The following is a 23,484-nucleotide window of genomic DNA, read 5'->3' as shown; positions in this document are numbered from 1 at the left end:
GTGTTGCAGTGGATGGCCCCACACTCAGGAGTACATGGGCAACACAAAGTGGGCTTGATAGGTTCAAAAAAAAAAAAAAAAAAGAGGACACAAAAATTGGGTGGGTTGGGAAGGGAAGTGAACCTGGGAGAAATTAGGGGGGAGGAGAGGTAAATATGATCAAAATACATTGCATGAAATTCTCAAAGAACTAATAAAAAAATGGGGAAAATATTTTGGATTCAAACATACTTTTGTGTTTTGGGTTTTTTTTTTTTTTTTTTTTTTTTTTGAGATGGGAGCTTGTTATGTACTGGTCTTGAGCACTTGTGCTCAAGAAATCTTCCTGCCTAAATTTCCTGGATGGTTGTACTTTTTTTTTTTTTAATCTGAAACAGAGCTATGTGTGATATTTTGACCCCTGGTGCTATAGAGAAGTGAGTCCGTTGCAGAAGAGGGCAATAAAGGGTGCACCCCTTCTCTTTTCACAGGCAGAGATGGACTTGGTGGCCTGGGGCGTGGACTTGGCCTCTGTGGAACAGCACATCAACAGCCACAGGAGCATCCACAATGCCATCGGAGACTACCGGTGGCAGCTGGACAAAATCAAAGCCGACCTGGTACTTTTCACTTTCATTTTAGAGTCATCAGAAAGCAGACAGAAGGATGGGTCTATCTTAGGCAAATTTGTCTGAAACATTAGACTATTATTTCCTTTCCAAGGGATTGGAAAGTTTTAAAAAATCCCATCATATAAAAGAGAAGTGGAATCAGTCAGATTTATTGGACCCAGAGAAGGAGTTGAACCAAAGGCTGAGTACATGCAGGCACTCTTGAGTTTACAGGTTTTGAATTAGTATTTGGGGAGGTGGTTGGTAGAGAGTTAGTGCAGAAAGCAAAGTATCACCTCTCAGAGGGAAAATGAAACTATCATGTAGTCTGTGTTGTTTGAAAATCCTCTCCTGGGTGGAAATTAAACTGTGTGTCTCCTGAAGGAGATCATGTCTCATGATTATATGTCTTCTGTGCTGAAAAAAGTCAGACTTGGAGCTGGAGCAAATGACAGCAGGAGATATTAATTTGATCTCAGTGCTCTGCCCCCCAGGGCTGTATATGAACTTTTATACTTAGGCCAAAGCTATTATCTTCACTTATTACTGCTTTTAAAAAGATTATTTTATGTGTATGAATTTTTGCCTGCATGTATGTATGTGCACCGTATGCAGGCAGTACCCTCAGAAGCCAGAAGAGGGCATCAGATCACCTGGAAATGGAATTATAGATAGCTGTGAGCCACCATGTGGGTGCTGGGAACTGAACCCAGGTCTATCATCAAGAGCAGTCAGTGTTAACCACTGAGCCATCTTTCCAGCCCTTCTTCCTCCTTTTTTTTTTTAACATCCTTAACTCTTGTCCACTTGAGTACCTGATCAACCTTCTTCCTCAATTTTTTATTTTTAAATTTTTATTCTATTTATTATTTTTATTTTTATGTGTATGAGTATATTGCCTGCATGCATGTGAGTGCACTTGTGTCATGCAATGCCCGAGGAAGTTAGAAGAGGGCATCAGATCCCCCTAGAACTAGAGTTGTGGACAGTTGTTAGCTGCCATGTGGGTGCTGGGATTCAAATGTGGGTTCTCTGCAAGAGCAGTCACTGCTTTTATCCACTGAGCTATCTCTCCAGCCCCTTCTTCCTCATTTTTTGAAAATCTAGGTGATCCTAAGTCATATTTTCAAGGTTTCAGGAGAAAAAAAGTTCAACAAGCAACTCTTTAAGTGACAGTGTCCAAGTCTCTGCTTTGTGGAGAGGGCACAACCAACTCAGGGAGGAGCCTTCAAACAACCTGAAAGGTCCCTGTGGACAAAAGACTTCACAAGCCCTTATTTCTTTCTGTTGAGGGATGTGAGGCCAGCATCTTACAAGGAGGTTTAGGAGGGCTGCTCTCTCCATAGACATCCACAAGAGGACTAATGAATTACCTGTGTTTTCTTGTCTTCCAGCGTGAAAAATCTGCAATATACCAGTTGGAAGAAGAATATGAAAACCTGCTGGTAAGCCCATTGACTCCAAAGGGGGCATGTGGCCTCTGTTGTCAATTTAGTTCAGTTCTCCGAGTAGTAAGCATCTCTGGGACAGTGCACCGGCTCGGTGCTCGCTTAAGAGCCTGGTCCGAACACTCTGGCTCTGGCTCCTGTGTGCCTAGATGCTAATTTTGCTGCTGCTGCTGAATTTCTTTTGGATATGAAGTTTGAAAGTTTTTTTTTTTTTTTTTAAGACAGTATGTTTTTAATTTAGTCACATAAATGACTCTTGTTAGTTGCATGCAAAGTGACAAAGCTTGACTATTTTGGGATTGCAGCCTTTTGAAGAAATCTTACTGTGTTTTCTTCACGTGAGTTCGCCAGGCTGTCATTACCATTTCATGACAGACCCTGTGTCAGTTGCAGGGACCCTGTTCCTCTACTTATTTGTGTCACCTTATTTTCACCTTTTCCATATTTCCTTGCTGGCTGCAGTTCCTTCCTTCCTTCCTTCCTTCCTTCCTTCCTTCCTTCCTCCCTCCCTCCCTGAACCCTAAAAGAAAATAAGAACTGTTTTGTTGGTCTTGGTATTGCATGCCTTTAATCTCAGCACTTGAGGAGGCAAAGCCAGCCTGGTCTATGTATTGAGCAGAGCAGCCTGTGCTACATAGTGTGACCCTGTCTCATATATGTATATGTATGTATATGTGTGTGTGTATATATGTTTATATGTATATGTATGTGTATATATACTTTTTTTAATGCAGAACAGTTATTTTTTGTTTTGGCTTGATTTATTTATTTATTTATTTATTTTTGAGACAAGGTCTCCCTGTAGCCCCAGCTGGCCTGGAACTCGCAAGTAGACCAGGCTGGCCTCACAGAAATCTGCCTGCCTCTGCCTCCCAAGGGCTGGAATTAAAAGTGTACAACCCCATGCCTGCTGGCTACAATACTTTTAAAATAAAGTGTCTACTGGTGACACAGTAATTTTCCTGTTGGGGTGGGATAAAACTGATGGCACCTTAAATTTGTTTGAGAAGAACACGACCTCAAGCAAAGCTTGACTTATCTAAGAGAAAAAAAACTTGATTTATCTGAGAGTTTAGTTTTCCCTTTATTGCCTACAATTATTAAACCCAAACTTCATTATCTTTAAAAAATTTATTTATTATTATTGTGTTTGTGTATAATATGTGTGGGGGCTCACATGCCATGGTGCCTGTGTGTAGGTCAGAGGACAATTTTGTAGAGTCAGTTCCTTCCTTCCACCTTTGAGTGGGTTCTGGGGATTGAACTCAGGTCATCAGGTTTGTGCAGCAAGTGTTTTACCTGCTGAGCCATCTGGCTGGCCCTAAAACTTTTATCTAATCAAGACCCTTCAGAGGCTGGGAAGGAGCTCAATGGTAGAGTGCTTCCCTAGCATGAGGGAGGCCCTAAGTTACTTCAGTACCAGGGAATAAAGGGGAAAGACTTGGAATTAGGCTGTTTGAATCTGAAATTACTATTGCCTCTCGCACACCACAAATTTGGCCAGTTCCTTTCCCCTACATGTGGTTGTCAGTAAATGCATTAGGTTAATAGGTTTTACCTAGTCTTAGATTGTTTTGGTGAAGGAACTACACAGTTTTCTTTATCTCTGATGTCTACAGAGAATGCTTTGTTAGCATTTGCACATTGTTATCCTAATGTTGCTTTTTGAACTTGTCTGCAGAAAGCATCCTTTGAGAGGATGGATCACCTGCGCCAGCTGCAGAGCATCATTCAGGCCACATCCCGAGAGATTATGTGGATCAATGACTGTGAGGAGGAGGAGCTGTTGTATGACTGGAGCGACAAGAACACAGACATTGCCCAGAAGCAGGAGGCCTTCTCTGTAAGTGTCCCAGGGTGACTTTAGCCTGTTGCCTTGGTAACCTTGATCTCATAGACATCCGCCTGCCTCTGCCTCCCATGTGCTGGGATTAGAGGCATGACCAGCACACCAGCATGCTGTTACCCAGGAAGGACCCCACCTCCTGGGGCTCAAGCAATCTTGCCTCATCCCCCCAAGTAACTAAGACCATGGGGACATGCCACCATTGCTAAGTAACACCCCCATCCCCAAGTACATTGTTTAATATCCCAGAAGACAGTGATTCATTAGCTAGTGAAGAATGAGTCCATCCAGATAACCTAGAGTTGGATGGCACTATAGTATGGTGGATTAAAGCCTGGATTTGGGAATTAGAATGGGTTTAGCAACCTGTGATTTGAAAATCTGAAATCCAAAATGCTGTGTCTGAAACTTTTTGAGTGCCACCACAGAACTGTAAGCAGAAAATTCCACCCTTGACCTCAGTCAACAGGTGGCAGTCAAAATACACATGTGCCAAGTCTGGAGAGATGGCTCAGGGGTTAAGCACACTAACTGCTCTTGCAGAGGACTCACATTCAAATCTCAGCACCTACATGGCTAACAACCATCTGTAACTCCAGTTCTGGGGAATTTGATGACCTTTTGTGACCTCCGTGGGCATTGTACAACATGGGTGCACTTACATGCTTGCAGGCAATACACTCATACACATAAAATAAAAATAGTAAATATTTTTAAAAATACAGGTGTGCCAGGAGTTGGAGAATTGACTCAGTGGTTAAGCGCACTGACTGCTTTTGCAGAGGACCCGAGTTTGATTCCCAGCACCCACACTGTGGCTAACAACCATCCCTAACTCTAGTTCCTGAGGCATCCTAAGCCTTCTTCTGACCTCTGTGGGCACTGCATGACATGGGTGTGCTTACATGCATGCAGGCAGTACACTCATACACATAAAAATAATAAATAATAAAAATAAATACAGATGTGCCAAGAATATTGTATAAAATTACCTTCAGTCTCTGTGGATGGGAAACATAAATGAATTTTGTGTTTAGACTTGAGTTCTATCTCCAAGCTATCTCATTATGAATATGTAAATGTTCCACAGTCACACATCCAAAAATCAAAACACTTGTGGTCCCAGGCATTTGGATAAGAATATTCAACAAGCACTAGTTGCTGTTCCATTACTCTACCTGTATGATCTTGGTCAGGCCATGCCACCAGCCTGGCCTCAACCACTTACTGTCCTATTGAAAACATGCTTTCTAGACTTGAAAATACTATGATTCCGGAGGACAACTTACCACAAGTCTTTGGCATTGATTTTTTTTTTTTTTCCAAAATGCAGTTTTTGTGTGTGCCTCTCAATACTGTGGATGTAATGAAACCTAATTGTGACTTGCTTTAAAGGATCTGGTTTCTTCTTTCACAGATACGCATGAGTCAGCTGGAAGTCAAGGAGAAAGAGCTCAATAAACTTAAGCAAGAAAGTGACCAACTTGTCCTCAATCAGCATCCAGCTTCCGACAAAATTGAGGTAGACTTTATGGGGTTTATATTTTCCTTCAGGAAAAAGAGAGGCTTTTCATAAAGGAAGTCTTTGTGAGTGAATTAGTTTTATCCATTATAAAGCTATGCCAACCTTATTTTCTATTTTGGGATCAGCACCCTAGGCCAGGGATTTGCACTTGTTTTCTGGAAAATCCAGGTAATAAATATTTCAGACTTGTACACCAGATGATGGTCTCTGTCACAATTACTATGGCTATGTTCCAACAGAACTTTATTTACAAAAAAAGTAGTGGATTGCCTTTGCCAGAGATTGCAATCTGTGGGCTAGGTTCAAGGATAATGTAGGTGGTAGTGCTGGTATATCATATTAGTTGTTAAACCGAAACATTCGTGTTATGTGGGTAGAGCCTATGAAGACCTCTGCCTGAGTCCTTCACCCTCTACATGATCAGCAACAGGGCCAATGTAGTGCTTTCCCCAGTGTCTGTTCTGACTGGTCAGTAGCCGATCAATTCTGGCTAGACATACTTAGATTCATACTCCTAATGGTAGGTATTTGCGAAAACTGATGCTACCAAGAGCTCTCTGGTGGGAAATTCTGCTACCAGTTATCACACAGAAATTTGCTTGACTCAGAATAAAATAAAAAAGTGTCTTAGCTTTCACTGGGCCCAAGGGTCTATGTAGGAGACATATGATGTGCCTCTGAGTGAGAGTGAGACAGCTCATGGTTTCTTGTTTCAGGCGTACATGGACACTCTCCAGACACAGTGGAGTTGGATTCTGCAGATTACCAAGTGCATTGATGTCCATCTCAAAGAAAATGCTGCCTACTTTCAGGTTTGTACACTTATTATTATCTATTGGGTCTTACTACTTTACCTTAAAAAAATCATTAACTCTACGTGTGTGTGTGTGTGTGTGTGTGTGTGTGTGTGTGTGTGTGTGTGTAGGGGGTGCTAGCCATGATGCTTGTGTGGTCAGAGGACAGACTGTAGGAAATGACCCTCTCTTTGCCTAGAGATTGAACTCAGGTCATCAGGCATGGCAGCAAGTGCCTTTCCCCACTGAACCATGTCGCTGGCTCTGTCCTGATGTTTTAGAGTTACTACAGAGCTGTGAGAAGAAACATTGGTGACAGTGATGAAGCCTGGTCCCATCCCTTCCACGTATCATGTACCCCACACAAAGTCACAGCTTCAGGTTTCAGTTTCTCATGTACAAAACAAGGAGATCAGACACATGGTGATCAATAGGCAGCTCTTCCTAGTTTAAAAAACATGCCACAGGCATGCACGGTATGGAAAAGGTATTAATAAATGCATATGCTACACAACTACAAAGATAATGGGTTCATACGAATGAGAATACCATTACTACCTTATATTTTGAGTATATCTTTATTGTTATTTATCTTAAAAAATATTTTTATTAAGCCTCAAAAAGACCAAAAAAAAATTTTTTATATTATTCTTATTTATATGTGTGAATATGTTGTTTGTGTGTATATTGGTGCACCTGTGTCCCGCAATGCCCACGGTGATCAGAAGAGGGCGTATGGAGTTATGAATGGTTGTTAGCCACCATGTGGGTGGTGGGAATCGAACCTGGGTCCTCTGTAAGAGCACTTGATGCTCTTAACTGCTGAGCCATCTCACCAGCCCCCCAAGTATATTTTTAAAGCCCTGAAAACAATCTTGAAAATATTGCAAACATCCCATTTAACTTACTAATCACTCAGCTCCTGCTGTTGTGCTGAATGCTCTCTGTTCTAATCGTTTCCATTAGCTACTTACCAGAGGCTTAAGGGCAGTAGTTCTTGAAACAGTACTACTAAATACTTGTGTTGGTTAGCTTTCTATTACTATAGCAAAACATCATAGATAACTCATAAACTCAAAAGGCTTATGTGGCTAACAGTTTTGGAGCTTATCAGTCTGTGATTCACAGGCACCATTGTTTCAGCCTCTGAGGAGGCAGCACCTCATGGTGAAGAACGCAGAACAGAACAAACAGCTTAACATCAGTGACCAGGGAGTGGAAGAAGAGGAAGGGGCCGGGTCCCACTGCTCTTCTTGAGGACATACCCCCAATGATCTAAAGAGCACCACTGAGGCCCCTTCTAAAGGTTTCATCACCCTCAACAGTGCTACTCTGGAGACCAAATCTTTAACACACAAATCTTTGGGTTATGTTCAAGATCAAGCTGTGGCAAAGGTCATGCAAATTAAGTCACTTTTCATTGATTAGGATTGCTCTCATCCCTAACAGTTTTTTGAAGAGGCCCAGTCAACGGAAGCCTACCTGAAGGGTTTGCAGGACTCCATCAGGAAGAAGTACCCGTGTGACAAAAACATGCCCCTGCAGCACCTGCTGGAGCAGATCAAGGAGCTGGAGGTACCGTGCTAGACCCAGGCTGGGTTGGTGCACCCACAGTACAGCTCGGACCGCGATTGGTGTACAGCACACACCCCTAGCCGACACTACACTTTCTTTATCTTCCAGGGGCTTCTTTCTATGCCCAGTTACTTAGAGAATGACTTTTGTTTCAGTGTCTCGGAGGTTCATTGAAAACAAGAACTGAGAGAGTAGCGATGACGTAGCCTGACCATTCCTTTGGGAAATGGATCCACATGACCCATTCACACAGGATAGTCTTTCCTCCTCATTTAATTTAACCAGTTTATTATGAAGTTTCTTATGATGGATTTGTAGCTTATTGTAACTGATGCAACTAGAACAATATTTAATTTGGATCTTGTGGCAGCTTTATCCATGTCATCTGGAGATGTACTCTAAAACTCAGATGGCTTTTTGTATAAAGGCATATTTTGTTTGTAATTGCAGAGAGAACGGGAGAAAATTCTTGAATATAAGCGACAGGTGCAGAACTTGGTAAACAAGTCCAAGAAGATTGTGCAGCTGAAACCACGGAACCCGGACTACAGGAGCAATAAGCCCATTATCCTCAGGGCTCTCTGTGACTACAAACAAGACCAGGTGTGTGCTCTGGCATTCAGATGCCCACTAAAGTCTTCCCTTTCTTTACATGAAGATTTCATCTGTCAAGAAAACAAAATTTAATCTTGGTTTCAGTGAGCACCATAGTCATGTCTCTTATAAGTAAAGCAATAACCGATTGAACAAATGCAGCAGCTCTGTGCTGAGTCACTGGAAATTGTCAAGCATTAGGATTACAATGACTTCTTTGGTCCTGGGGAAGGAAGGCAGAGCTTGACGCTATGCTGAACATGTACTCTCTCACTGAGCTACTCCTTAGCCTAGGCAGTAGCTGTTTTGAGGGACTTAAAATTCTTTGTAAGTTTTATTACTTCTTTCTTGTAGGGCCTGGAGCTCATTTGTGATTACCCTCAACTTTAAGTTTCTGACAGAATAAATGAGAAATGATGCCATGAAGTGAATCTCTTGTAGCTTTTAGGCAGTTCTTGAGTACGGCAATCCCATAGGCTCTAGGAAACACAGATTTATAGAGAGATGATTTTTTCCAGTGCTTACTTATGAGATTCCCACAATTCTCCTTTCTTATTATGAAATTATGAAGGATTTAAGAAACATGATGTGATTACCTGGATAGCAATAAGCTGTATAAACCATTGGAGTCTGTTCTACCATATGGAACGTTCTGAGAGTTTGTGTGGTGAGAAAGAAGTGCTTTGGGATGGGCATGGTGGTGCACACCTGTAATACCAGCACTTGGGAGACAGAAGCAGGAGAACTGCCTCAAGTTCAAGGCTGGCCTAGGGTCCAGAGTGAGATCTTGACAAAAAAAAAAAAAAAAAAAAAAAAAAAAAAAAAAAAAGAAGGGAAGAAGTAGATTGGATTGAGATGTTGGGTAAAAGTCAAGCTTCTTGTACTTAATCAGCTGATATAGTTGTTTTTTTAATAGGTGATTTTTGTTTTTCTTCTGTGCTAGGGATTGGGGCCTCATAAATGTTAGGCAAGCACTTTGCCATTGAGCTACACCCCTAGCCATTTTAAATGTGTGTATTGGAATTAATTAATTGATTAATTAATTAATGGTACACAACATTGAATCCAGGACATCACACATGATAAGTACTCTACCACTAGGCCTTTTTTGCTTTTTGAGACAAGGTCTCCCTGTAGCCCCAGCTGGCCTGGAACTTGCTATATAGACCAGGCTGGCCTGGATCTCACAGAGATTCACTTGCCTCTGTCTCCTGAGTGCTGGGATAAAGGCTTGTGCTACCTCGACTAGATGTACCTATTTTGAAACATGATCTTACTAAATTGACCAGACTTCCCTTAATTTTTATCATAGCCCAGATAGCCCTTGAATTTGTAATCCTCCTCCCTCAGTCTCACTGAGTACCTGGGATTATAGACCTGAACCACCAGGCCTGACGAGTTAATTTATAAATGAAGATATTTAGATGCTGTAGCTAATTTAGAAAGTTGTTTTTCTAGGAACTAGTGCCAGGATGTTTTTATTTTTAAATGTTAAGAGCAAATGAGTGGGGCAAGTGACTCCCTCCCATATTAAAGTCTAATATATAAAGCATGAACTAAAAAAAAAAAATGAGGATGATGAAGTGAAGATTTGTTTTACAAAAAGACTTCTCACATTCCCCAGGCGATCTTTCAATCACACTTTCTCTTATTCACTTATAATGTAGCTCACTTGCAGACACACTTTTAGGTTCACATGTGTTATTTAAAACATCAGTATTGTTGAGGAGAGGAATGCTGAGCTTTGATGTGGGGAAGCATTGGAACTTCAACCGTTTGTATATTTTCACCTGCTTCTATCCTTGATAAACCACACGGGGCTGTTTGCTTTACAGAAAATCGTGCACAAGGGGGATGAATGCATCCTGAAAGACAACAAAGAACGAAGCAAGTGGTATGTTACAGGCCCGGGAGGCGTCGACATGCTGGTACCTTCTGTGGGGCTGATCATCCCCCCACCGAACCCACTGGCGGTGGACCTTTCTTGCAAGTAAGTTGCCAAAGTTCTTAACAGATATTGCACTGATGGGGTGGGAGCAGAGGGCTTGCCCTCAAATAAGAAGCTTAAACCAGTATTTTCTTACTGTAACTGCTTCCCAGAGAAAGACCTTCATGGAGGTCATGTTTACTTTGTCTTGCAATTTTATGTTGAAGACACTGTGGCTCTTGTATGAGAGCTTCTAACCATGTGGGAGAGCCAGGGGCCAGCATGAATAACACCTACTACACACTTTGAAGCTGCTGTTTTAAAGTTCTTTCCATCTTAGCAAATTGGTCCTTTTTGCATGTAACACCCCCATATCAATATTTGCCCATCAGTATATAGAGCATTCATTTTATAGGCTGTCCAGAGCAGTTTCCTTCAAATATTTTATTTTAGAACTCTAGAGGCATAAATAGAGTAGGGAGAGCCTGGTATGACCCTCCCACATCCCCCTGTCCAGGTTCCAAGGATTATCAGCACCTAAGCCACGTGACAATCACAACACCACTGACAGTCAACACAACAAAAACTGATGTAGCCCTTCTCAACCAAAATGATTTGAATAGTCTATATGACTGTAGATAAAATTGAGGATGTGCTTTGAGGAAGTAGATTAGTCCAAATCCATTGAAATGTTGATAGCTTTGAAAATTAAATACCATCACTTCATAAGGTTTTTTTTAGATTTCTGGGTGGTTGTACAAATATGTCCTGGTTTCTGTTTGGGCTAAAGTGTTTTCCCTTTCTGCCTTCTAGGATTGAGCAATACTATGAAGCCATCTTGGCTCTGTGGAACCAGCTCTACATCAACATGAAGAGCCTGGTGTCCTGGCATTACTGCATGATCGACATTGAGAAGATCAGAGCCATGACCATTGCCAAGGTGTGTCCTCAGGACCATGTAGTCAAACCTCACTGGAAAGATGGTGATTTTGTGTCTCAGCACATGAGGCCTCTCAGCTTTCCACAGAGGACTAGTCTATCCAGTACTGCATAGGCGTGAGATGGGGTAGAGCTCAGTGGTAGACAGTTTTCTTAGCATGCATGAGGCCCTGGGTTCTGTTGCTAGCACCATAAAACCAACAAAACCAGGAGAGGTGAGTGCATGGCTGGTTATGAGACAACAGAAACACTCACTGAAGTGACCTGAAAAGCCAGAAATATTTATGGAGAAGGCAGCATGGGCCTGTAATACTCTGGATCCTTGTCTCCTAAGAGATAATGGGAAATTAGATCATACATATGAACTGGAACATGAGGGGAAAGTTGAGATGGATTCTTGAAGAACCCTAAAAGCCTCCCACTAAATCAGAGGTGTGGTTGGAAGAATCTTGGGTTGGGTAGTCCTTTAGTGGAGCAAGAAGTGAGACGAGGGAAACATGGTGCATATGTTTTAAGTTCTCCTGAGCACGCCCTCCCCACTTTATCTTTGTAGTTAGAGCAGCTGTGTTTTATATTTGAGACTTCTGAGTAATATTTCGTTTGACGAAAAATATGCTGGGAGGGCGGCATTCAATCTACTGCTGTGGTCCTTAGGAACACCAAAAAAGCCCTCTAAGATCTTTTAAATGTTAGTCAGCCTATGAGTGTGGTCTTGTCCTCCATCTGGTGGTTGGAGCAGGGGCCTGTTTTCCAGTGGATTCTTCTTATACAAGACTGAGGGTCATTCATGTCCGCCCGACTCACGGTGCCTGATTCGCTTCCAGCTGAAAACCATGAGGCAGGAAGATTACATGAAGACCATCTCCGACCTTGAACTGCATTACCAAGAGTTCATCAGAAACAGCCAAGGCTCAGAGATGTTTGGAGACGATGACAAGCGGAGGATGCAGTCTCAGTTCACTGATGCCCAGAAGCATTACCAGACCCTGGTCATTCAGCTCCCTGGCCATCCTCAGCACCAGACAGGTCAGCCTGGAACATCCTTCTCTTTGTATCAGCTACATACATGGCTTGAAAAAAAAAAGCCATTTATATAAAACTAGTTTCAGGACCATTTCTTTGAAAAATACTTAATGTGTTTTGTGTTGATATAACAAAATACCTGAAACTGGGTCATTTATAAAGAAAAGAAGATTAGTGAGCTCATTATTCTGGTGGCTGGGAAGTCCACACAGTGTGGCGCCTGGCAAGTATCCTATGGCTATGTCATCATAATTCAGTGGAAAAGCAGAAAGGATATTGTCTGCATGCAGAAGGGACCAAGTGCTCGGAGTGACCTTACTTTAGAATAACTCATTCTGTTAGGAACCAGTTAGTGCCCAAGACTTAACCAACCCCCAGGAGATGGGCATTCATCCTTGCTGAGGGTGCTACACTTATAATTTAATCACCTTCTACCACATCAGTACTTTTATATTAGGGACCAGTCTTCCAGCACATGAATCTTTGGGGGATAGTAAGCCTTACCTACAACATAGCAGATATATAAAATCATTTGTGCACCAAAATTCTAGAATCAAGTCAAAGGAAGTAGGCATCTTTTTATGCAGTGCGGATGTTCTCTTGAGGCCTAGCACCCTGCCAGCTGGACATCCTCTGATATTTGTGATCCTCTCTTCTCTTTACAGTCACCCAAACTGAAATCACTCATGTGGGCTCCTGCCAGGATGTCAACCACAATAAAGTCATTGAAACCAACAGAGAAAATGACAAACAGGAGACATGGCTGCTGATGGAGCTCCAGAAGATCCGCAGGCAGATGGAGCACTGCGAGGGCAGGATGACGCTCAAAAACCTCCTGCTCACAGACCAGGCCTCTTCACACCACATCACGGTGAAAATCAATGAGCTCAAGGTAGGTGTCGTTGGTAGTAACTGCATCTACTTTATATTTATAAATGAAGAAAAACCTCATGGCTTACATGTTTATAGGCAAGTGTATTTATTTTCTATTGCTCTACTAATGGGTTTTTAAAAAAATATTTATTATTATTATTTATGTGCATGAGAGTTATGTCTGCGTGTAGGTAAGTGCATCCGTGCTGTGCAGTGCTCGCAGAGAACAGAAGAGACTGTCGGATCCCCTGGGACTGGAGTTATGGACAGTTGTTAGCTGCCATGTGGGTGCTGGGATTCAAACCGTGTCTTCTGCGAGAACAACCAATGTTCTTAACTGCTGAGCCATCTCTCTAGACCCTACTAGTGGCTTTTTAAGGGTAAAAAGTAATCATACAAATCACACAGCTGCAATGCTAACATCATGGTATATACACAATATGGACTATCATTCAGCTTTTAAAAAATATTTATTTATTTATGTGCATATGTGTGTATGGGCACCACATGTATGCATGTGTCTGCAGAGGTGAGAAGAGTATCAGATCCTCTGGAACTGGAGTTACAGGCAGTTGTGAGTCGTTATTGATGGGTGCTGGGAATTGAACTGTAGTCTTCTTCAAGAGTAGTAAGTGCTCTTAACTACTGAGCCATCTCTCCAGGCCCTATTATTCCGCTTTTTAAAAGATAGAAAATTTGAGAATTGAATGAACCTGGAGGACATTATGCTGTGTGAGGTAGACCAGATGCAGAAAGACAAGAGATGCGTGATCTCATTTATATTCAAAATCCAAAAAGGAGTCAAATTCACAGGAACAGGAAGAACACTGATTACTAAGGGTGGGGCCGGGGAGGAAGTAAGGAGATGTGGGACAAAGGGTACAAATTTGCAGTTAGGATAAGTCTGGAGATTAATAGCAGGAGTCTACAGGTAATATTGTTGTGTTTATTGAAAATTGGCTGAGAGTAGACTTTAGGTGATTTTAACATATGTACATACACAAGTATCTATGATAGGTGTCTAATAGAAACAGTCATTTTATTTAAGTATATCGAAAGAGCATGCTGCATACCTTAGCTGCCTGTGATTAAAAATAAGTTTTCAGAGGTCACAGAACTGGGGCCGGAGAGATGGCTTGGTGGTTAAGAGCACTGGCTGCTTTTGCAGAGGACCTGGGTTCAGCTCCCAGCACCCACCTGGAGGCTAATAGCTGACCACAACTCCAGTTCCATGAGATCCTACACCCTCTTTTGGCCTCTTTAAGCACTGCATGTATGTGGTATATTGACATACATGTAGGCAAAACACTTGTACACATAAAATAAAAATAAAGAAAAACAAATATTCATTTTAAAGTCGTAGAGCTCATGAAAAGGTGCTTCCCTTCTTTTTCGACAGAGTGTCCAGAATGACTCACAGGCGATTGCGGAGGTTCTTAATCAGCTTAAAGACATGCTTGCTAACTTCCGAGGTTCTGAAAAATACTGCTATTTACAGAATGAGGTTTTTGGACTATTTCAAAAGTTGGAAAATATCAATGGAGTTACAGATGGCTACTTAAGTAGGTAAGTACAGCTATCACTCTTCAAAAAATAGTTTACTTTTCAACTTTTTTTTCCCCCTCTTGGTGCTGGGGATAGAACCAAGGGCAAGTGCTCTTCCACTGAGTCACATCCCTAGCCCTGTCAAGTTTCATTCTTGCCTGACTGGTCTTGAACTCACTGTGTAGCTAAGGCTGACCTGAATTCCTGATCTGTCTGCCTCTACTACCTAAATGTGGGGATCACTCTCTCTCTCTCTCTCTCTCTCTCTCTCTCTCTCTCTCTCTCTCTCTGTCTCTCTGGTCTTTTTGAGACAGGGTCTCCCTGTAGCCCCAGTTGGCCTAGAACTCGCTATATAGACCAGGCTGGCCTTGAACTCACAGAGATCCACCTGCTTCTGCCTCCTGAGTGCTGGCATTAAAGGCATGCTCCATCATGCCTGGCTCAGATTCTCTTTTTACTAGAGATTTAGTTATATTCTTCTGTGGTTTGGAGAGAGTGACCTGTGGCTTAAGATATTAATTTTTGAAATTTATTGAAATTAAATTTTGAAATATTAGAACTATTCTTTTATTTATGTTTTATTTTGAAACAGGGTCTCCCTGTAGCCTCAGTAAGCGTGGAACTCACTATGTAGACCAGTCTGACCTCTCACAGAGATCCGTCTGCCTCGGCCTCCCAAGTGCTGGGATTAAAGACATGCGCCACCACTCCTGCCTAGAACTATTCTTTTTTAAAAATTTTTAAAAACTTTATTATTTTTATTTTATGTGTATGAATGTATTGCCTACATGTAGGTAGGTGCACCAGTGTCAGAAGAGGAGGTCAGAAGAGGGTGTCAGATCCCCTGGAACTGGAGTTACAGGCAGTTTTTAGCTGTCATGTGGGTGCACAGGAATAGAACCCAGATCCTCTCAAGAGTAGCCAGTGGAGAGCCAACTCTCCAGTCCCCCACCCCCAATTATTCTTATATATCTTAAAAGGAAGACATATTCAGGGGCCAGAACTTGAAATTCTTCAGTGGGTGCAGAGTGGTGGTTTGAATTAATGACAGAAAAGAAAAGAAAATACTGCTCCCATAGCCACAGCTTATAAAATAGGCAAAATAAATTTGCTCTGCATTGTTTTTAAAACATGGTCTTACGTATAGCCCAGGCTGGCCTCAAACTCACAGCACTCTTCAACCTCAGCCTCCCTAGTATGAGAAGTGCAGGTGTGAGCCACAGTACCCGGCTTGACCAGCTTCAACAGTATTCTGTTTCATGAATATCAGCATGAGCCGAGTGGTTACCATCTGATAATGTCACCAATAAATTACTGTTTTCTGTCTTGCTCTTCCCAGCCTGTGCTCCGTGAGAGCTCTTCTCCAGGCTATTCTCCAAACAGAAGACATGCTAAAGGTCTACGAAGCAAGGCTGACCGAGGAGGAAACTGTCTGTCTAGACCTGGATAAGGTGGAAGCTTACCGCTGCGGACTGAAGGTAACACAGAGGATTGTAACTCTAGCCTGCCTGACAGGAAGTAGGAGAGGATGGAGCCCTATGCTATAAAGCCTCACTAAGTTTTCGGGAGTATTTTTTTTTAATTTTTATTTTTTTTTACTTTTTGAAAATACATTTTATTTTTAGAACAGTTACAGATTTTTAGGAAAATTCACAAGATAGTATAGTGCCCATATACCCTGTTTGTCCTAATGTGGACATCCTACATTTGTGTGGCTTCTTTTTTCAGGGTCTCCCTGCAGCCCCAGGTGGCCTTGAACTCACAGAGATTTGCCTGCCTCTGTCTTCCAAGTTCTGGGACTACAGGCCTGTGCCACCAGGCCCAGCTTGTGTGGTTTCTTTGATAAAATTGGTGAATTGGTTTTGATATCTTAGTATGAGCTAATGTTGTGCCTTTTTTTGTCGTTCTTTTTGAGACAGTGTCTCCCTATAGCCCCATTTGGCCTGGAACTCAATATGAGACCAACTTGGCCTCGATCTCCCAGAGATCTGCCTGCCTCTGCCTCCCTAGTGCTGGGATTAAAGGCATGCACCAAAACACTCTGCTTGTTTTTTTCCTTTTTGGAGACATGGTCTCATATAGCTCAGACTGACTTTGACTGACTTTGACCTCCTGATCCTCTTGCCTCTCCCTCCCAAGTCCTGGGATTACAGGCCTGCAGTACCACAACTGCTATTGAAGTCCATGCTTTAGTCAGAAGTGCTACTAGGTTTCATGGGTGCTGAGGTTGTATTCATTACTTTTTTGTTACTGTGGTAAAATACTACAACCAAAGGCAATTTACGGAGTTAATTTGGCTTATGATTCCAGGGGGCTAGGTGTCCATAATGGTGGGGAAGGGATGGGTACAGGACCAAGCTGAGAGATCACATCTCAGCTGCACACAGGAAGCAGAGAGAAGTGACCAGGCTGAGGCTGAGAGAAGTGACTAGGGTGAGGCTATAAACAGTCAAAGCCTTCCTGCACTGATGTACTTCCCCCAGCCAAGGCTGCCCCTCCAAAGGGTTTCATAACCTCCCCAAACAGCAAAACCAGCCAGGGACCAAGATTTCAAATACATGAGCCTATGGGGGACATTTCTCACTTAAAGTACAACAGACACTGACTTTCTTTCATTGGCCACACATGGCTGACATCCGTTGTTAATAGGGAACTCTGGTCTCTAGTACCCATTAGCAGGAACAGTACAGAGGTAACTTGGGATGGAATTAGTTGGTAGAGTGCACAACTTTTCAGCCAAGTGTGGTAGTTCAAGTCTATAATTCCAGCACTTGGGAGGCTAAGGCAGGAAGATTGCTGGGCATTCAAGGTAAGCCTGGGCTACACAGCGAGTTAATAAGCAGTATAATTATCTCAGGAATAGAATGTGACATTTAGCATTTCCTAGACTAATTTATATGGTGAACCCACAAGGAATTAGATCAGTGGAGCAGATACTGAGAAACTACACTTCAGTAAATATATTTTCCTTGGTTGTCACAAGAAACTAGAAATACAAGTATTCAAAAGCTTTCATGAACTTTTTTTTTCTTTGCGATACAGAGGATCAAATCCAGGGCTTAAGTGTATGCATCACCACTTAGCCATGCCCCTACCCCTTTTTAATTTACTGATGTGGGTCAGTATGTAACTCAGTGGTAGAATGCTCCCAACCAAGTGGGTGCAGGGACCTGGGTTTGAGCCTTGGCACCAAAACTAGATAAGTAAATAAAACAAATAGAGACTTCGGTGGTAGCCCACTGTGGAGGAAGAGATTAATTTACATGTACTTGTTTTCTTTAACTCTTGTAGAAAATAAAAAATGACTTGAACTTGAAGAAGTCACTGTTGGCCACCATGAAGACAGAGCTGCAGAAAGCCCAGCAGATCCACTCCCAGTCCTCACAGCAGTATCCACTTTATGACCTGGATCTGGGCAAGTTCAACGAGAAAGTCATACAGCTGACAGATCGATGGCAAAAAATAGATAAACAGATAGACTTCAGGTAAGTCAGCCTTACCCACTGTCTCCCCTTTGGTCATTCAAATGCCACTTGAAGTTGTCATCTTAAAGAAGTAGTAGGTTTTTCTTGGTGTAGACTTAAGCAAATAGATGCTCTTTTACAGACTGTAAGTAGCTTTGTTTGAAATGGGGAAAGTACATCACTGTAGCCTTCCAGGGTCTTGGGGAATTGGCAAAAGCCATTAATGATCACTTTCGTGTCCTGGACACTCTTGTCATGTCCTTAGAGGTTGCTTTGAGTGAGTGCTCCCCCCAAATTTGTAAAAATGAATTCTTAGGCATGCTGGGCGTGGTGGCGCATGCCTTTAATCCCAGCACTTGGGAGGCAGAGGCAGGCGGATATCTGTGAGTTCCAGGCCAGCCTGGTCTACATAGCAAGTTCCAGGTCAGCTGGGGCTAAAGGGAGACCCTGTCTCAAAAAGACCAAAAAAAAAAAAATTAATTCTTAGGCAAAATGAAATGCTTTAGCTGCAAATATGGATCTAAAAAGTCTCCCAAATTATGTCCATTTTACTAGTGGTGCCTTTTCAGAAACATCTTTATGGTGGTATAGCTCACACACCAGAAAATTCACACATTTAAAGTATACGGTACAGTCAACTTTTAGTATGATGAGAATTGTGCAACCATTACCACAGCCTGTTGTATTGGTTTTATTTATCCAGTTCTAGGGGTGGAGACAAGGGCCTTGCAAGTGCTCTACCACCGAGCCACACCCCCAGTCCAACAACTTGAGTTTTGAACTTTTCCATCAGCCCCAACAGAAACTCCCATACCTGATGACAGTCACTCCCTGTTACCTCCCAACCCCACAGCCCTAGGTGACCACCGTCTACTTTCTATCGCTAGTTTTACCTATTCTGAGCATTTTCTATAAATGGAGTCATAGAATCTGTGGACTTTTGTGAGTGGCTTCTACATAGTAGAACTCATCTGGGACTCATCTACTGTGACATGTTTCACGCACCTTGTTTATTTATTATTATTTTATTTTATTTTTGTGGTAGTAGGGGTTGAACCCACAGCCTTCCCCATGTTAGGTAAGTGTGCTACCTCTGAGCTACTCTTCCAGCCCTTGGCTCTTTTAAACAGGGCCATGCTATGTAGCTTAGATTGGCCTAGAATCCTAGATCCTCCTGCCTTAGCCTCCTAAGTACTAGGATTATAGGTATATGCCTATATTTTTCCTCAGTCTCTCTCAAAACTAAATTGACTTTTTACTGTCTATTTTTTATTTGTTGGGGGTATTGAAAGACAAGGTCTCATGTAGCCCTGGCTGGCCTCAAATACCCTGTGTGGCCAAGGTTGGTCTCAAACTCTTTTAAAAATATTTTTATTAACTTCTTTGAGAAGTTCATGAAATGTATTTTGATCACATTTGCCCCCCCACCAAACTCCTCTCAGATCTGTCCCCACCTCCCTAGTCCATGCAGCTTTGTATTCTTTTTCATTCCTTTTTGAGTCCAATGTGTTGCCGGAATATTCTTGGGTGTGGAACCTGCCCTGGATTGTAATGGACTTTCCAGTGTCACACCCTTAAAGAAGACTGACTCTTCCTTTCCTAGCAGCAATCAAATGCAAGTAGCTCCTCAGCTAAGGTGGGGCTTTGTGCCTACCGACCCCCTCTTTGCTGGGATCTATGTTTTGGCTTTAACTCTTGATCCTTCTGCCTCCACCTCCCAAGTGCCACCACATTCATTTTTTTCATCTCTTTTTTTATGGCTGGATAGTATTCCATTGTTTGATTTACAGTTGATGGATATTTGGGATCTTAGTTTTGGGATATGTTGTAAAAAATGATACCAGGAATATTCATGTATAAGTTTCGTGTAGTCATGTTTTTCTTCTCTTTGGTAGAAACCAAGGAGAACTGAGTGACTCAAGGTGTTACATATGGTAGGAACCAATAGCAGTGTCTTAATAATTTTATTACATTTCCTCCAGATTGTGGGACTTGGAGAAACAAATTAAACAACTGAGGAATTATCGTGACAACTATCAGAGCTTCTGCAAGTGGCTGTACGATGCTAAACGCCGCCAGGACTCCCTAGAGTCCATGAAGTTTGGAGATTCCAACACTGTCATGAGGTTTTTGAATGAGCAGAAGGTATAAGCCAACTTGTCATTCCGTAGCTGTTTTGAGATTAATTAGGTGTAAGCTCTGTTGGCCTCTGGTTTGAAATGATAGATATTTAATGTTATAAATGCACCTTGTGATCCTTAAAGTATACACAGAGAAAGAGCAACTGAGGAATTAAGAAGTGCAGTTGTGAAATAGAAATAACAGAATGTTGTTTACATGTTATAGCAGAAAACTTTCGTAAATTGAGTTGATGTAGCCCATGCCTGTAATCCCAGCATGTGGGGTGCTGAGACGGGAGGATCTTGAGCTCAAGGCCAGCCTGTCTCAAAAACAAACAAACAAACAAACAAACAAACCCCAAAGACAAAACACACAAACTAAAAATAAATTTAAAAATTAAAAAGAGAATGTCCTCTTATAAATAGTAAGTCGGAGGCAGAGCGTGGTGGCGCATGCCTTTAATCCCAGCACTCGGGAGGAGAGGCAGGTATATCTCTGTGAGTTCAAGGCCAGCCTGGTCTACATAGTGAGTTCCAGGACAGCTGGGGTACAGGGAGACCCTGTCTCAAAAAGAAAAAAATTAGTAAGTTGGAGAGTTTTCTGATTTCTGAATGGAAAAAAAAAAAGGTTCTCCTAAGATATAACTGAAAATGAGGTCAATACATGCAGTCATAAACTGAAGAGGAAAAAATATATAGTAAAAGTGATAGCATTTATTTTATGTTTGCGTCCTTTAACATTTGTAAATATTCTACTCTTTGTCTAGAACCTGCACAGTGAAATATCTGGCAAACGAGACAAATCAGAAGAAGTACACAAAATTGCTGAACTCTGTGCAAACTCAATTAAGGTATATTTGTTTCATTAAGAATGAATTGTTGGCTGGGCATGGTGGCTCATGCTTTTAATCCCAGAACTCGGGAGGCAGAGGCAAGTGGATCTCTGTGAGATGAATGCCCAGCTTGGTCTACATATCAAGTTCCAGGCCAGCTGAGGCTACAGGGAGACCCTGTCTCAAAAAGACAACAGAACAAAACAAAACAAAAAAACAGGATGAAATGTTGGTACAGCAGGGGAGGGAGGTGAATATGTTCTAAATGCATTGTGTTTATGTATGAAATTACCAAAGGCTAAATAAAAAATTTTAAACAAAACAAAAAGAATGGTGGTGGTGGTCAGGAAGATGGCTCAGTGGGTAGAGGCACTTACTGCCAAGCCAGACAACCTGAGTTTGATCCTCAGAACCCGTATGGTAGAAGGAGAGAACTGACTCCTGGAAATTGTCCTCTGACCTACGCATACACACACACACACACACACACACACACACACACACACACACAGGTAGGTACACACACACACAAATAACTAAATTTTTAAAATCTGTTTTATTTATTATTTTTATTTTATGTGTATGAGTGTATTACCTGCATGTATGTGAGTGCACCCGTGTTGTGCAATGCCTCAGAGTTCAGAAGAGGACGTCAAATTCCCCTGGAACTGGAGTTAAGGATGGTTTGTAGCCACCATGTGGGTGCTGGGAATCAAACCTGGGTCCTCTGCAAGAGCTGGGAATCGAACCTGGGTCCTCTGCAAGAGTAATCAGTGCTCTTAACTGCTGAGCCATCTCTCCAGCCACTAAATAACTAATTTTTTTTAAATGTTGGTGTTTCATCCATCATATTAATTATTTGTTAGTTTTCTTTAAGGATTATGAACTTCTTGAGGGTGATGAGTATATAGATTCTGTCCTGAAGAATCCGTGCAAGTTTGTTATCAATTTATTTGAATTCACTGCACAGTGGAAATATCTGGGGGGAAAGGGCTAGTCTTTATACTTTAGGTTGGTGCTTTCTGTAAGATTCTGAATCATCATGTAAAAAGGTACATACTTCATTTAAAGAAAAAGGGAAAAAGGTATATGTATAATACTTGGTTGACCTTTGTGGATGAGTTTCAGAAAAAGTTTGATGAAGTCTGTGTAATTATAGCTGTTAGGGACTGTTAATGTTTCTGAGGGCTGGGTGTGGCGATGCACACCTTTAATCCCAGCACTCAGGAGGCAGAGGCAGGTGGATCTCTATGAGTTCAAGGCCAGCCTAGTTTACAAAGTAAGTTCCAGGACAGCTGGGGCTTCAGGGAGACCCTGTCTCAAAAAGACCAAAAAAAAAAGAATGTTTTTGAGGGGCTGGAGAGATGGTTCAGTGGTTAAGAGCACTGACTACTCTTGAAGAGGACCCAGGTTCAATTCCCAGCACCCACATGGTGGTTAACAACCATCTATAACTCCAGTTCCAGGGGATCTGACGCCTTTTTCTGACCTCCGGAGGCATTGCACGACACAGGTGTACTTACTCACATGCAGGCAATACACTCATACACATAACATAAAAATAATAAAAAGAATGTTTTTGAGGGACTGAATAGATGGCTCAGAGGTTAAGAGCACTGGCTGCTCTTGCAGAGGACCTGGATTTGATTTCTAGCACCCACATGGTGGCTAACAACCACCTGTAACTCCAGTTCCAGGAGATCTGATGCCCTGTTATGACTTCCATGGGCATTGCACAACATAGGTGCATTTATATACATGCAGGCAATACACTCATACACATAAAATAGAAATAATAAAATATTCTATGAAGAATTTTTTTGAGGTGGCTTATGCCTGTAATCCCATCACTCAAGGGGATGAGGTAGGACTCATCCAGACTTTGCTGCAGAGTGAAACCTTGCCTTAAAAATAAAAAAAACAACGCTTTTCTAAAGGCTGGCGTATAGCTCAGTGGTACAGTACGTGGCTAGCAGGCAGAATCCTTAGTTAATCCCCAGTACACACCAAAGCAACAAAGAATGCTTTTCTTAAACTTTATTATTCTGCAGGATTATGAACTCCAGCTGGCATCATACACCTCAGGGCTGGAAACTCTACTGAATATCCCTATCAAGAGGACCATGGTTCAGTCCCCATCTGGAGTGATTCTGCAAGAGGTATGTCTGTCATTATATCTCTCAGTGTCTGCCATTCATTCTGCCTCTCTGTTTCCTGCCTGTTTCCCCTACTATACCTGACTACATTGCTGGTGTTGAGTATCCACTGAAAAAGGTTTAATAACAATTTTATTCTCCCTTCAGTGTGAGTCATCTATACATGACACATTTTAGGAAATTAGTAGCAGTTTGAGCATGCCATTTATACATTGGATGTGATTTTCTGTGT

The 23,484-nt window shown here is 42.0% G+C and overlaps 1 protein-coding gene across 3 annotated transcripts in view; it reads left to right on the top strand.

Annotated features, from left to right (window-relative positions):
* Nucleotides 1–23,484, top strand: part of Dsp (desmoplakin) — a 54,753-nt gene that overhangs the window by 22,753 nt on the left and 8,516 nt on the right. For all 3 annotated transcript variants that reach the window (XM_017797771.2, XM_017797772.2, XM_029562851.1), the window contains exons 5-21: nucleotides 471–599; nucleotides 1,985–2,035; nucleotides 3,720–3,881; nucleotides 5,302–5,406; nucleotides 6,126–6,221; nucleotides 7,653–7,778; nucleotides 8,229–8,381; nucleotides 10,208–10,362; nucleotides 11,113–11,239; nucleotides 12,063–12,264; nucleotides 12,927–13,153; nucleotides 14,534–14,700; nucleotides 16,019–16,157; nucleotides 17,971–18,164; nucleotides 20,126–20,288; nucleotides 21,031–21,114; nucleotides 23,148–23,255. In XM_017797771.2, coding sequence (XP_017653260.2) covers nucleotides 471–599; nucleotides 1,985–2,035; nucleotides 3,720–3,881; nucleotides 5,302–5,406; nucleotides 6,126–6,221; nucleotides 7,653–7,778; nucleotides 8,229–8,381; nucleotides 10,208–10,362; nucleotides 11,113–11,239; nucleotides 12,063–12,264; nucleotides 12,927–13,153; nucleotides 14,534–14,700; nucleotides 16,019–16,157; nucleotides 17,971–18,164; nucleotides 20,126–20,288; nucleotides 21,031–21,114; nucleotides 23,148–23,255 — 2,388 coding nt within the window. The remainder of the gene's footprint in view (nucleotides 1–470; nucleotides 600–1,984; nucleotides 2,036–3,719; nucleotides 3,882–5,301; nucleotides 5,407–6,125; nucleotides 6,222–7,652; nucleotides 7,779–8,228; nucleotides 8,382–10,207; nucleotides 10,363–11,112; nucleotides 11,240–12,062; nucleotides 12,265–12,926; nucleotides 13,154–14,533; nucleotides 14,701–16,018; nucleotides 16,158–17,970; nucleotides 18,165–20,125; nucleotides 20,289–21,030; nucleotides 21,115–23,147; nucleotides 23,256–23,484) is intronic.

This window comes from Nannospalax galili, unplaced genomic scaffold (assembly GCF_000622305.1).
Source record: "Nannospalax galili isolate Female #2095 unplaced genomic scaffold, S.galili_v1.0 scaffold72, whole genome shotgun sequence".
Classification (NCBI taxonomy): Eukaryota; Metazoa; Chordata; class Mammalia; order Rodentia; family Spalacidae; genus Nannospalax; species Nannospalax galili.
This window is presented reverse-complemented; position numbering and strand designations above follow the sequence as displayed.